The sequence below is a fragment of the Macaca mulatta genome, chromosome 12, assembly GCF_049350105.2.
Source record: "Macaca mulatta isolate MMU2019108-1 chromosome 12, T2T-MMU8v2.0, whole genome shotgun sequence".
NCBI classification, from domain to species: domain Eukaryota; kingdom Metazoa; phylum Chordata; class Mammalia; order Primates; family Cercopithecidae; genus Macaca; species Macaca mulatta.
In genome coordinates this window covers 130,287,501-130,303,258 of record NC_133417.1, presented here as the reverse complement: position 1 = coordinate 130,303,258, position 15,758 = coordinate 130,287,501, and the positions used below count along the sequence as shown (strand labels likewise).

General features: G+C 42.3%; 1 protein-coding gene and 1 long non-coding RNA gene across 3 annotated transcripts in view; one reads left to right on the top strand and one right to left on the bottom strand.

Annotated features, from left to right (window-relative positions):
- The window catches only part of LOC144333330 (uncharacterized), a 323,101-nt gene that overhangs the window by 249,216 nt on the left and 58,127 nt on the right, over positions 1 to 15,758 (bottom strand). The gene's annotated exons all lie outside the window — the stretch shown is intronic.
- The window catches only part of DOCK10 (dedicator of cytokinesis 10), a 288,958-nt gene continuing 279,873 nt past the window's right edge, over positions 6,674 to 15,758 (top strand). For both annotated transcript variants that reach the window (XM_077956660.1, XM_015111181.3), the window contains exon 1: positions 6,674 to 6,890. In XM_077956660.1, coding sequence (XP_077812786.1) covers positions 6,768 to 6,890 — 123 coding nt within the window. In that variant the 5' untranslated portion in view covers positions 6,674 to 6,767. The remainder of the gene's footprint in view (positions 6,891 to 15,758) is intronic.

Below are 15,758 nucleotides of genomic sequence, written 5' to 3'. Positions count from 1 at the left end.
TTAATTATGCATGTAAGAAATAAAAATGTTCCCATCCCATATTTACTAATCATTTCCTTCTTCATATGGAGCCAAAATCTGCCTCTGAGTAACTTTTACAGATGGAGGAGAAAAAGATCCTGGGACCTTAACTCCCTTAGGCTAGACTACAAATAAAAGCCAAAGTAGAATAGAGAACCCAGAAACTCATTTCCAGTCAAAAATGGTCATTCTTTTCTTTCAATCATGTACCTCTGTTTGAGCTATGCCCCAAGGTGGACTAATAGTGATAGAATGCCACGCTGCATGTGTATTGGCACAATAGACAGCCTGGCAGTGTTTCACATTCAAATCATATTACTTTAAGTGTAAATTCTCCCAAGAAGTGATCTGTCTTCTCAACACAGTAACAAATACATATCAGCTTTAATATATTTTTCCATAGAAAACATGGAGGCACTCAGCTTTGTCAAATGTGTTCAGCTCTGGCAAGAACTCAAGAACTAATAGACCCCAATAATATCACCCCTTTCAAACCATATTTTCCTTGTAGCTCTTTAATATTCTCTTGGTAAGGTTAGGAAAAATGTATCTTATGAAACAGTATTCAGCCAAAAAACCACTGGATGTACATTCAATTGTTTATTTTTTTCTTAGTATTAGGAAATCAAGACGTGCTGTGGCAAAGTATTTTTCCTACAATTTGGTTTACAATTCTGATACTTTACTTATTGCTGAATATGACAAGCATTATACTTTCAATAAATAAAATTATTTTAATTTACCCACCCCAATTACACTACTACATTGTCAAGGCAGTCACCTGCCTCTGTGGACCTCCCTTTCTATTGTAAAAATAAGACAAATATACTTTTCCCTTAATAAAGGAAGGTTTCCTCAAAATTGACAAATGGGATCTAATTAAACTAAAGAGTTTCTGCACAACAAAAGAAACTATCATCAGAGTGAACAGGCAACATAGAGAATGGGAGAAAATTTTTGCAATCTATCCACGTGACAAAGAGCTAATATCCAGAATCTACAAGGAACTTAAACAAATTTACAAGATAAAAACAACCCCATCAGAAAGTGAGTGACGGATATGAACAGACACTTCTCAAAAGACGACATTTATGTGGCCGACAAACATATGAAAAAAAGCTCATCATCACTGGTCATTAGAGAAATGCAAATCAACACCACAATGAGATACCATCTCACTCCAGTTAGAATGGCGATCATTAAAATGTCAGGAAACAACAGATGCTGGAGAGAATGTGGAGACATAGGAATGTTTTACACTGTTGGTGGGAATGTAAATTAGTTCAACCATTGTGGAAGACAGTGTGGCGATTCCTCAAGGATCTAGAACCAGAAATACCATTTGACTCAGCAATCCCATTGCTGGGTGTATACCCGAAGGATTATAAATTGTTCTACTATAAAGACACATGCACACATATGTCTATTGCAGCACTATTTACAATAGCAAAGACTTGGAACCAACCCAAATGCCCATCAGTGACAGACTGGATAAAGAAAATGTGGCACATATACACCATGGAAGACTGTGCCCCCCTAAAAAGAATGAGTTCATGTCATTTGCAGGGACACGGATGAAACCAGAAGCCATCATTCTCAGCACATTAACATAGGAACAGAAAAACAAACACCACATATTCTCAATCATAAGTGGAAGTTGAACAATGAGAACACATGGACACAGGGGAGAGGAACATCACACAGAAAACCTAGATGACAGGTTGATGGGTGCAGCAAACCACCACGGCACATGTATACCTATGTAACAAACCTGCACATTCTGCACGTGTCCCAGAACTTAAAGTATAAAAAATAGTAATAATAATAAATAACATAAAATAAAGGAAGGCTTCCTATAATATCAGAAAATCATTTTAACTTGGGCATTTGTATTCCTATTTCTGTATCTTTCTTTTTCATTAATTGGCAAAATTTCCCTCCTAATTTCCATGCTATTAAATTCTCTCCCAGCTTTCCCTTATGTACGGTGGGGGCAATATCACATGCTCCATGTGCATTTTAGAATGAATGATTTGAGAATCAAATGAAATAATGAGTGTGCTTTGTATATGGTACAACACTAAACAACCTTGATGTAGATAAGCATTGGGACATGATGATGCCCAGGCTGACACCCAGGGTACACTGGGCTTGGTATCCATGGCTCAATGCCATGGAATGAATGCAAGGAGTATTTGCCCCACTTCCTACAATCTCTGGGTATCAAGACCTAATTTAGTCATTTAGTGTGCAAATTTAGTTATTAGTCCAACAGTCAGACTCCTAGACTAATAACGAAATTTGCACAGTCTTATGTCTCTAGGTATTTTGGAAAATACAGTACAGTTTTCACTTTTATGCTTATTACTGCTAAGAAAAAAAAATTCTGAATCTTTCCTGGCTCATAAGACATGGACACAGTCATGTAGAAGGATGACAGAAGAGGGCTATTGGAAGTTGTGGTTTCTTAATTCTATAGAGCTTTGAACTGTACCAGGTCAAGTAATCAGTGCTTACTACATCTTATGAGAGTCATTGATGCTTTAGTATGAGTAAGAAGAGTATCAAGTTTTAAAGAGGGAAGAAGGGAAGGAAGGGAGGAGGCAGCGAGGGAAGGAAAGAAAAGAACAGAGGGAGAAAGGAAGAAAGAAGAAGGGAGAAAAGGAGGGAAGTAAAGAGGGGAAGAGAAAGAGAAAACTAGAAAATTCTATGTTATTGAGACCAATTTTTTCAATCTTATTTAAAAAGTCATAAAAATGTGAAGTATAAAACGTTAACATAGATCCATAGAGACTCCATCTCCAAAATCTTACTCCCACCCCCTTTTTAGATTTTATAGCTATCCCCACGAGTTATGGGCCCGGAGCGAGGAGAGTAGCACTCTTGTGCGAGATATTGATTTCACGGAGGATGGTGAACAAGGGATTCCTAAGTGAGGGGGGTCATCCGTGGTGGGGAGGACGTTTTTAATAGGTATGTGCTATGTCCGATGAACGGTTTAATGTACTATGTACGACTGACACGTGGTTGATTCGGTTGATATTCCAGGGGTAATGCATAAGCTTTGGAGGGACATGTTATGTACTACTGTTGGGTTGTCCATTAGGGTTCCTGCTTGTAAGTATGTTTTCGAGAAGGTCAGGTAAGTATGTAAGAATATGTGTTATGTAGAGTTAAACATATATAGTACTATATATTATGCATGTTGGCTAGCAGTATAACCCCACTCACCCATGAGCACCAATAATGTTTTGTAAGTCAGTTCCTCTATATGAAATTAAGCTTTTTGGAGACAGAAACATTTTGCTCAGCTCTGTGCCCTCCTAGCATAGTGTGAGATTCTGTCCATAGTTGATATTCCATAAATGCCTGTTGAGTGGGGTTATTTCTTCCTGAGTGAATGCCTTGTACTGTGACAACTCAAATGAATTGGCTAATCCAAACGTTGATAAAACTTGATTGCAGCCTCTGCATTCTATATATTAGTATAATCTTGATTTAAGAACATTTAGCAAAATGTGAAACCACTGTTTCTAAAACATCTGTTCCATCCATTTGGGGAGTTCCCTTAATGATCTGTCTACAATTTTAGACAGTGAGACATGGGATAGATAAGCTGAACAACCCCATTTTATAATATATTAAAATTCAAGTGAAATAATATATGTGAAACTATTATCCAAACTGTAGCACATTATGTTATAGTTACATATTGTCACACAATAGTGGGTTAATACTATAAGAATTACATTGTTATTGTTATTCTTATTCATGAAATTCTATAGTCATTGATTTGGGTTACGACATTGTCTCCAGAATGCCCATTAAATCCCCAGCCTTGGCTCCAAGATAATACCCATCCATCCTTCTCACAAAGGTTCATATGAGAATCAAATATATGAAGACATGGAAGTTTATTTAAGTCCTGAGTTATCTGCAAGTGTGGGAATAATAACAGTTATTGAAGACCATATGCTAGTCACTTAAGAAATTTACACTAATTTAAGTAACTGGCTCAGCAGCCCAGCCACACAACTACTACCTTAATTGTGTAGGTAAGAAAACTGAGGCTTAAGGAGTTGGGATTTGAACAAAGGCAATTGGATTTCAGAGCATGTACTTTAATCACTATTCTACAATATTACGAGCCCTTAAAGATTCACTTATTAACTAGCTATTCCAAGAAACTGAACATACTTCATGATATTTGCATAGATTTGCCGTTACCAAGCATCTGAGCCAAGTTTCTCCAGGGATCTGAGAGATGGGTGACCAGCAGAGAGTCAAGGTCCCAAATCAGCAGACTTGAAGTTACATTTCCGTAACAAAAAATAAGTGTATTTATGCTACAAGGGCAGGTGCAAGGGTCGATACTCAGCTCTCTCTCCTTGGTGTCCGAAGGAGGCTTAACTAAAACCTACATGATCGTAAGGGCTGAGGAGAGTCTCTGAAGTATCACTATTGACATGCCCTGGTATGAGAGGTATGGTATCAACACTTATACCTGCCTTCCTACTCAGTGTGACCCATGGAATTAACATCATACAGGGTATGGATTGGGCAAACAGGCATTTGCTCATTAAACCCTCTCACACCAGTGCTCTGGGTGACCTCCTGAAGCTGGAGAAAGTACAATTAAGTGTATTAATTGTACAATTAACAAATTGCAAGTGACTTTCTGTTACTCAATATGGTTGGAGAATGGGTTGTGTGTGCTGCTCAGTGTTTTGGATCAGCGAGTTGCCTTGTGCAGGGCACATTCTGATGTATTATCGATTACTACAGCCTTCCCTTTCAGCACACCTTTCTCTTCTCCTCTCTGACTTTCTCTGTGTCAGGCACACCCAGCTCTCTGACTGCACCAGCCCATCTGAGCCCTTTGGAAAGTCATCCATAAGCTGATATGTATCGAGTACTAACATGTGCCAGGCAGTGTTTTGAAACCAGAGACAAAGATTAGGTACCTCTTCTTGGGAAGCTCAAGTTAATTCAAATGTGCTTAATCGATTCTCTCAGGGGAATATGCATTTAGAGACATCGAGGCTGGGTACACCTGGGAAAGGGTACATTTGAAGGAAGCTGTTCCTACAGAGATCTTCATGTGCCAACACAGAGGCAACCACCTACTTTGCTTACCCTGAAAGGTGGTGTTGCTCCCACGCTGAGTACCAGTGTGAAAGCATACAATACAGGATACAGTTCTTTGTTATGCAGGCTGTCTTGGAACTAGATGATGTTTCAAATGGCACTTCTCAAATCTTCCGGAGCCTCTTACGCCTGTTATGATTTCTAGAATGTGCTGAAATGATCCTCAATCAGCATCTCTGGCTAATTGAATCCTGGCGAACAAAGAGCTGACTAAAGTGCATTTATCAATTGCTTAGGAATTCTTTATACCCAAATGTGACCTTGTGTTAAAACTATCTATCATTGGCCTTAGAAAGTGGCAGGGTCATGGATCCATAAAAAGCTGTTAAGAAAAAACCATACCACTTGGAGAGTCTGTCCCAGATCTCTCCAGACCAGTATCCAGGGGTCAGAACTTCTCTGCCCCCTATCCAGTCCAACACTGAGTTGGAGAACCACCCTGGGTATGACCCAGGAAGAGACTTCATAGAAGGCTTTCATCAGATACCTAGAGACAAAGTGCAGGCCAGACGGGTATGGGCAGAGTGGAGCAGAGATAGCGTAACTGTGAAGTCCACCCCCGACCTGACCACCCTACATAGTAACCCTGCAAGTTGGTTCTTGACTCCTCATCCTAACGCCACCCAGTCTCTTACCCCTACACGCTGATTTATTGGTTTTGAGTTCGTGTTAGTAGCTTAAACTGTCTCCTTGATTTCTCTGTATTTGTTTATTTGTTCACTTGGTTACTTGCCGTCTCCCACCCCCACCCCGAAAAAGCCTATCAGCTCCACACAGCCTTAAAGTGTAGTTGCTAAGTTCCTCTCTGTTTCCTCGGTTTCCAGAACAGTGTGAGCTGGCATATAGTAGGCGCTTAATAAATACTTGTTGAAGGAGTGAATGAATGGGGAAGCTTATTCCAAGGCCCTGAGCATGGACTTCTGGCAAGTGAGCCTACCAAACGCTGGCGTGGGTGATGCTGCTTGGATCCCAGCCACCAGATCTTTAATAAACCTCTGACCCCTTCCCGAGGATGGCAGGGCGAACCGAGCTTGGCCCCCACCCACTCGCCGGACCCACAAAACAGAGGTCTAAACGGCAAATGCATCCAGGGCTCCAACTCTCCCAGCAGCCTCCAAATGAGGCTGATGGCCTTGGACAGGCGACAGCCTTGGACAGGCCCCGCCCGGAGCCCCGCGGCGGCCGCCCGCCGCCCTCCCCCTCTCCCGCAGCCTGCAGTTCCCCCGGGCGGCGTGGACAGCCCCGGCCGGCCAGCTGAGCCCGTGTGGGCGGCGCGGGCGGGAGCCGCCCCACGCGCGTCCCGCGACGCCCGCTCCAGATGTGCCGCTGCAGGGCCCCTGCCACCCGCCGAGTTGGCCGCGCGCGCCCGGGGGAGCGCAGAGTTTGGAAAGTCTTCGAGAAGCTTCAGAGGAGGGAAGGGGGTGGGAAGAGTGGGGGTGCAAGAGAGAAAAACCCGCCTCTTGCGAGTTGAGCGAGGAAGAGGGGGGGAAAGACTCCGAGTTCCGCTTCCTGAACGGCGGGTGGATAGAGAAGGTTGGCGCGGGGAAGACCGGCGGGACGCGCGCCCCGGGCCAGCGGCGCGATCGGCGTGGCGGGCGATGGCCGGTGAACGGACCCGCAGGTTCACCCGGAGCCTGTTGAGACCTGGGCAGGCGGCCGAGCTCCGGCACAGCGCCGCGTCCGCCGCCGCGGTGGTCGTCAGCAGCCGGCAGCAACAGCGGGTGAGTGCGGCGCGTCCTCCGCGCCTTCCCGCGCGCCCCAGGCGCCCGAGGGGAACGGAGCCCGGCCTCCCCAAAAGCTCGGCGGGCCCACGTCCCCGCAGCTAGCAGGTCCTCTCCTCCGCACTCCCTCCCCCGCCGCCTCTGCGGGCGCCCCCGGCGCCACCTCCGCGAGGCAGCGCCACCGAAGCGTAAGGACCGGGGGCGCGTTTGTGCACGCGGGACGCTTAGAGGAACAGCTGCGTGGGCAGCAGAAGCGCAGCGTAGGAGAGGATGTGCAGGGGGGTTAACGGGGCGGGAAGGGACCGGAATGCACTGCCAGTCATATTGGTGCTAAGTGATAAGAGTGCCAGAGACCCCGGGTGGGGTCGGGGGGATCTACAGAACGGGACCCCTTGGTCCACAGGTCTGCGCGTCTCTCTCACCCTCCAGCGAACAGACCAGTGCGCTGAGAGAGAGGGATGCAGTCAGTGGTCCTCGCCCTGGTTAGAGCTGGGACCCCCGACCTTAACTGTCGCGGAAATAGATGTATTTGGAACAACCCTCCCACCGCAGGGTAAAAACCCACAAACCACTTAATACTCCTCCAGAAAGAGCTGAGGAACACAGGCTGGAGGAGACATGGGTCATTAGGTCTCCAGCGGTTTCTGGTATTTTTCTAATATGTTTCGCGGGGTTCTCCCGCCAGCAGTGCTTTACTGGTTACTTCCTTATTGAAACGCCTTCTAAGTGTTGGGTGATTTCCGCGGGAAGTCCCTGGGGCAGCAGCCAGCATCTGATGCTAGGATCCTCTCCATACCAACCCAGATGTTCCTGCGTTGCAGTAGATCCACATTGCAGGGGAGAGGTGGCAAGAGACAAATCAATTCTAGTGGAAACGGGAAGCGAGTGGGAACAACAGCCTCTCAGCAAGACCGAGGCTCAGCAGCCGCGCTCTTGGCCTGCGTTTGGTGGACCGGAATCCGGGTTGTGTGTTTCATTTTCTTTTTTGCCAGTAAATATCATTAGGAACTAAACGGCTTTTAAGAGTGTGAAAGTGTTACTCTTGCCAGTCACCAATGAAGAGGGCGCCAAAAGCTGCCCAGAGCCAGTTCCCACAGCCAGGACTATTCTCTAAAGCCAGAGGTCGGAAAGTTGAACAGAACGGAAGCAAATTGCTTGGCAGAGGGAAGAGGCATCGAATGCCCAGGGGGTGTAGAGCGGGCGAGGGTGATTGGAGTGTGAAACGAATTGGTGGCCAGGGTGCCTTCTCTTGCACTTACAGTAGCTGCAGTCCGCAGTTACCCAGAGGTGGTTCAACTGTTAGCTCACTCTGTGCCAGGGACAGCATGTGGTTCTGCTATCAGCGTACACATTTTCAGGACAGCAAAGAGAAACTGTTCGAAAGAACATTCGAAGAAAAAGATTCAATTCGAGTAAAAGTAGAGATAAGAAAATCTCCAGACAGTAGTAGAAAGTACCTGAATGATAATTCAGGATTGTGATTTTGTCATTTTCTGCCATTCCCTTGACAATAACTTTATTTTGCAGTTGACTCATTGGACTGAATCGCACTGAGGATCTGATAGAAACACAAAGCGTTCAATGGGAATAAACAGCTTAAAGTGTTGTGTTTTTTTTAAGTAGATTCTCCTAGAATTTTTGTAGCACTAGAATTTCTATAGAGTATGCATCCCATACCCTTCTACACATCACACACACACACACACACACACACACACACACACAGAGAGAGAGAGAGAGAGCTTTCTCCAAAATTATGTCAGATTTGAAATCCTAGGGTATCTTGTCAAAATGAATAAACTTGGTGTCTTCAAAAAGAGATGGGGGAAGGGAGATTCACTGGCAAAGGTGGTCTTGACTCCCCTTGCTTCGCTTCAGCACCTTGGCCAACACTCCTAAACTAGCTTTTGCCAAGACATTTCATGGGATCTTACACATCTAGGCAGGCAGTTTTGGCTGCTATTTTGGCAGCAAGAACACATGTGCTTTGCATTCCATCCCATCAGTTAACTCTTGAAGGGAAACAGGAAGGTGATGAGTTCTCTGAACTGGCACCTGAACTCGGTGGGATTCTGTAGGGGTATAGCATCCCTTTTTAACCTAAAACCTTGTCGTTGGACTATGTGGTAGAGACTAATCTTAGCCTACATTGATCCAATCCCTTAAGACTCTTTATATCTGCTGCTTCAAGTTCTCAAAACATGGTTGTCAAGGGTGAAAAATAATAGGATGTTGGGGAAAATACTATGGGTACCCGACTTCAATAAAGACTCATAGAACTGTGGGTGTGTATTGGAGCAAGCCATCCTCTATTGCAAGGTATTTGAAAGACAGTAGAAAGTCCTGCTGAGAAAAACTATCTTACTGCTAGATTTATATAGTCCCCTTTCTGAAATCCCTGTTTTGGGGACCCAAATCCTCCAGGACATTGCCGAAAATTTGCCATAGGGTTTGAACTCTGCTCTATCCAATAAGTTTAGAAAAGGTTGTCAGATTAACAAGGTAGTTTTGGTCTCTGAGAATGGGATGTGTGTACACACACAGAGAGAAATAAGACAGGAAGCCTTCAAAATGTGTTTGAATATGGAGAGCAGAGATCAAGGAGATGCTGAGTGAGGGTAATGACTGGGAAAGCCAAAATTTAAGGCAGTTGAGGACAGTAGAGGTGTATGCCAAAGCAAATTTGATGTCAGTTTTTACCCAAGGCGCTGTATGTAGTAGGCTTATGTACTTGCAGACTCCTAGACAGGACCCACCTTATTCTTCACCCCTCCCAAGAACAGTAATGAGCAAAAACATACATTTCAAAAGGAGAAATATTTGCTCCTTCATTATCCTAAAATTCTCCATAGAAAATAAATGAAAGACAACTCATTCAAAGATCAATTCAAAGGATCAAGTCAAGTTCACATAATTTCCTGAAATCTCATTCCTGATTGTTTCATAAAGCAAGCTTCTCTAGGGTAAAATTTCAGCCGAAAATGATTCGGAACATTTGTCTCATATCAGAACTGGAGTGTTTTATTACATTTGGTTGAATATACATTCCATGTTGGCTTCAAAGTTGTAATGCCACTAATGAGAAATTCCTTTTTGATAAGAAGCTCATCTTTTAAAATGAATGAGGTGTATCTGTACCCTAGCATGAATTAGTTCATTTCCATAGCTTTCTATAATTCATTAAGATACACATTTAGGATTTGTGCACTTTTCTGCATGTATATTGTATTTGAGAGCATTTCAAAGAAACATACTTTTTAAAAAAGTATAGGTTAACTTTTTGCAAACACCCCATGAGATCTGTCACTTTGAGAGAAATAGGGTTTTATTTATGGAATGCTTTAGGTGGGTTAGTGCAATGGAAGGCTTCAGGTAACCAGAAGGATGAGATCTACATAGAGTCAGATGACGGAAAGGAAGCATTTAGTAGAGATCAAATAATCATTTGGTCAGTTTTGGCCTAAAGTCGTTCATTCGGAGCTTACCACTTTAGTTACACGCACTTTTAATGCCTTTATGATATTTACTCTATTATTAGACAAAAACTCCTCATTTTTGATTGTATCTAATTTGTTATTAACTTATGTTAAAGAGAAAGCATCCTGCCAGAAGTGATTATACTTAACCAGTAAGTTTTCTCCCTTCCTACCCAACCAGAAAGGGTAAGGGGTAAAGAGAGGAAAGTATTTATTTCGGTAAATTCTATTTATTTTCTGTGATGTTTCCTAACTCTTCAGGCCTCCAATAATACCACTTTTGATATTTTAGAGAGCTTTGAGTAAGAAGCAGAACCTTTGACCAACCAAAGAGCTTTGATTGAGAAGTAATGAATATGTAAACATGTTTAATGAGCATGAGGAATTCCTAGAAGGAAGAATTTTTCTTCCCTCTGAACTTGGTGGCATTCAAGAGTTGAGAGTAGGAGGGATTTTTTTTTAATTGAGTGGGGGATACTGGAATTTCCCAAAAGTCATATGCTAGATGCAGAGAGTGATAGTGAATGAAAGTGAAGCACTTGTTTTGCTGTCACTGTCCAGGTTTAAAAGCAATATGCAATATAAGGGCCTGCTTGTTTAGCATTCACAGCACAGTCTTTTTGTTTTGTTTGTGTTTTTTTGTTTTGTTTTGTTTTTTGTTGTTTTGGACAGAGTCCTTTATGACAAGGGTGTTTATGCTTTAGCAGAAATCACACGTTTGTGTTTTCATATGAGGAAAGTCCCTTGACCTCTTTGCCTCGAGAAGAAGTCAACACAAACTTAGTTTACAAGATCAAGTTTGAATGTTACTGATGTGTCTGCCAATGTTTTTTTATTTCTCAAGGGCATTGGAGAAATAACTTTGAAAATAAATAGTAACCACAAGTGGGTTCTAGAAAACTTCTAGAAGGATCAAAGACTGAAAGAATGAATCAACATGTATAGGTTTTGGCTGTCTTTTTCTTCACAACCAGATTCTCGAAGGCCTAGCATAGAAAAAGAAAGCAATAATGAATGCATGATGGTAAACCATTTGTTAAGAATGTACGATGTGCCTGGCACAGTGTTAAGCATTCTATATAATTCTCAGAGCAATCATTTGAGGAAGTTATTATTGTTGCAAAATACAGAGAAGGCCAGTGAGACTCATAGGGTTAAACATGTTTCCCTAAGTTAAGTAACTGACAGGGACCTCCTCTGCATTTTAGAAAACTGGAGGGGTTACCTTCCAGTTTTTTAGCTGTTTCTAAAAGCATCTCCAAATTGGTGGATATGAGTAGTTGATGTTGGTTGGTGTTGCCTTTTGATCTACCCCAGATGTAGTTCTCCCTAAGGAATAGGAAAATTGTTCTTCCCACTAGTGCTTCAGAGTACCTGTCAGTATTCACTCCAGTGTTCCCCTGAGGTTAGTTGCAATAGCAGAAGCTGTTCCAGGTACCCTTGATTATAATAGATCTTCCCAAGACAACCGGAATTTCAATAGTTAAGTTTTTAAAATATGAACTCACTCAGCCATCCCCATCTCACCTGTATGGCAAAGTCTTAAGAAAATTGTGAAAGAGCATGAGGTTAATCCTCCTGCAATCTACTTCAAAACTGTCTGCTTCTCCATTTTCAATTGCTTACCCCACTCTCACATGTGCTTGAAATTCCTCAATGCATTGTGTGTCTTGGAGCATGGATTTCCATTTAACTAAGTTGTGTTGGGATTCTTTATTCACATTCTATCTTATTTGAAGGAGGGATCCTAAGTATCTTACAAAGATGCATGTGAGACGACAACAAAAAAATATAGTAAGGGGAGTGAAAAGCAATATTAGCCAGAAAAAAAAAAAAAAAACAATATTCAGAAAGTTAGATGTAATCAGGTGTAGGTCATTAGGACCAGTAAATAAAATACATCACTATTAAGTCCTATAGTTTTGTTAAAGGTGCTTCTTGGTGACCAAGTCAAAGAGAAAAACACCATCAGCCATGAGATTTAAGAAGTCCATTAGATAAATGAAAATTTGCTCTAGACATATTCAGCATTAACTTATAATGAAATTTAAGAGACAAGATTTTTTTTCCTGGGGTTTTTACAAACAGTAGCATGATGTGATAGAGTCCCGTCATTGAGAGTGTTGTCCAAGGACCAGCAACATTAGATCACATGGGAGCTAGCTAGAAATACAGAATCCAAGGGCTCCCACCAGATAATGCATTTTAATAAGATCCCCTAGTGATTTGCAAGGACACTAAAATTTGAGAAACATGAAAATAACCTACATCTTCAGCCACACTTTTGCAGTATCTTGTTAGATAAAGTCAATTGAGGAGGGTCCAATACAATGTGGTTTATTCTGCAACTATTTGAAAGTTTTACTTAAAGCAGAGATGAGGTCTACACCACTTAGAAATGAAAATGGGATTTGGTTCATTGTTAAATGGCTTTAAGGAAATCTGTTACTTGTTTGTGTTATATTCTCTCCTTCATCTACCATCTAGCCCCTTAATTGTAGTGTGAACTTAATTTTCCAGGTGAAGAAAAAATTCCATAACATACTTAAATAATTGCTATCTAAGTCAGCACAAGTTCTCACCCTCGGTTGTAGGGTGAGAGTTCTAAACACGTGTTTCAGAGTAAGGCGAATGTTATTCCTCCTACAGAGAATTTTAAGTACAATTACTTCAACTCATGAAAGACATGTGTTATGAACCAAATGTTTGTGTCTTCCCAAAATTAATATGTTGATGCCTTAACCCCCTATATGATGCTATTAGGAGGTGAGGCCTTTGGGAGGTAATTAGGGGTAGATTTGGTCATGAGAGTGGACCTCTTATGATAAGATTAGTGGCTTTAAAAGAAGAAGAAGAGAGAGAGATCGCCCTCTCTCTGTCATGTGAGGACACAAGAAGGCGGCCATCTGCGAGCCAGAAAGAGAGCTTTCACCAGGAACCCAACCATGGTAGCACCATGATCTCAGACTTCAGCCTCCAGAACTGTGAAAAATAAATGTCTGTTGTTAAAGAACCCAGTCTATGTTATGTTATTATGGCAGTCTGCACTGACTAATACAACACACAATTAACACTGATTCCTTGGTGACATATAAGATCTATATTGATATGGTATTGAGTGAAACCCTTAGGGATTTGAAAATAATTGGTGATATCAGAAAATCCAACTGCTAGAATCATAAAATCATGAAGATGTTTTTCTCTCTCACAGTCACTGACTCCTAGAAAAAGTGATACCTCTTGAATTCATGCTTGAATGCAGTAAGAATGGGCTTCCATGGAGTTAAAGATCTTGATTTCCTCATATGCTATAATGTGGTTCATGACCTCTTTGATGGGCTGTGCTTCACCATCATCTTGAGATACTCTTTCCTTGACTATCCATGTTGGAGTTCCATTATGCACTTGTAACAATTTGGCCGTATGGGATTCTAATGAGTGGGAGTTGGTATTGGAAATGTCAGAGCCTGTGAGTCTGGAGACCAGAATTTCAAACCTGGCTCTGTGGCCCTTGATGAAGTCCCTTCTCTCTTTGAAGACTCAGTTTCCTGATCTGTGAAATTAGGGGATTAGGTGACTGGGCTCTTGAATTTCCCACTTCTTTGTCCCAGAGTTCTCACAACTTCTCCTTCTCATCCCTCAGATTCTCAGATGTCACCTTCTCAGAAAGGTCATCCCAGATTACCAGAGGGTGAGAGTTCATACCCTGAAGATGTGTTTCAGGGTGAGGTGAATGTTACTCCTCCTACCAGAGAATCTCCCACTAGGCTCCCCACCCTCAACACTCTCAATCTCATTACGAGGTTTAGTTGTCTTCATAGCTCTTACTGTTATCTAAAGTGATCTTTTTATTGATTTAATTTCTTGTTTGTCTTCCAACCCTCTTGCCTTGGAATATAAGTGCTATTGAAAAGAGAGAACTTGTCTGTTTCACTACTTTTATAGTATATTTGCTATTGGTAAATAAGAGGGGTGGAGTCTCCATTCTTACTGCACATTAGTTGCTTAAGGAAAGTCAGAAGGTGGGCTGAATGCACATTATTGAAAGGTTATAGTGGAATTATAACTTTAAAATGTCCAGGTTGTTAGCATCTGATAATGACGGCCCTTGTGTCATCCTCTTCACAGTCTACTTGTGAATCTTGGCAAGCATTGGAAATGCAATCCTGCAGAAAGGTATTGGGCATGTCCTGTGTGCCAAGTACTAGACTTGTGCAACCTCTTCTAATCCTCATAGCAACCAGATGGCAAAAGGTTGGTATCCTCATTTTATAGGTGAGGAAAGAGATGCTTAGAGATCAGGAACTTTCTTTAGATCAAATGACTCCTCAGTGGTGAATCCAGAGTCCACAATCACACAGTCTGACTCCACAGCCTGTTCCTCCTGACTACTCTATAACTGCCTCCCAGCTCCACCAGGCAGGAAGGACCTCATTAAACATGCAGTTTGCATCCATCAGGAAAAGCAGTGAGAGAAAAGAAACCCTCAGAGTACTAGTTGTAGGAAGAGTTTCTAAAAAAGAGTTTCTTGACAAAAGAAGAGCTGTGGCTACTTTTCTCTGTTTAACAGTCTTTCATTTATGACATCTCAGCAACCTGGGATATTGGGAGTGACATCAACTTTGGACACTGTTGCTCAGACATTTCCCAAGGACAGAACTGGCATGGAGTGAGTTAAGCTTTGCAAACAAAGGCTCCTTCAACTGTGAAAGGGGCATTATTTGATTCCTCTCTTTCTATAGAAATACATTTCTAGCAAGATAAGCATGAGGTGGGGGGCGGTTTGGTTGCAACATTACATCTGTTACATTATCTCTTGTAGTCTTGATTTTGGTGTTCTTGTTTACAAATAAGAAGGTTGATGGTTCTTTTTATCCCCCCCCATTGAAGTGAGACTTGTTTACTTCTTATCTTTCACAGCAGTGTTAGCAGGCTGGAAATAAATGCTTGTGTTTGCTGGACTCGAAATGTTGACCTACATTTAATGAGGTAGAAATAATAAAATTTAATAAATGTGACTGAGTTAGTGGCAATACAGAAAAACACTTGCCTTTGAAAACGTTAATATTTTGCAGTTGGATTGAAGTGAAAATATCTGCCTCAGAGATTAGAAGAATTAATAGTCCCGGCCAGGCATGGTGGCTCACACCTGTAATCCCAGCACTTTGGGAGACCAAGATGAGAGGATCACCTGAGGTCAGGAGTTTGAGACCAGCCTGACCAATATGGTGAAACCCCATCTCTACTAAAATTACAAAAATTATCTGGGCATGGTGGCGTGCACCTGTAGTTCCAGCTGCTCAGGAGGCTGAGGCGGGAGAATTGCTTGAACCTGGGAGGCAGAGGTCTCAGTGAACCAAGATTGCGCCACTGCACTCCAGCTTGGGCGACA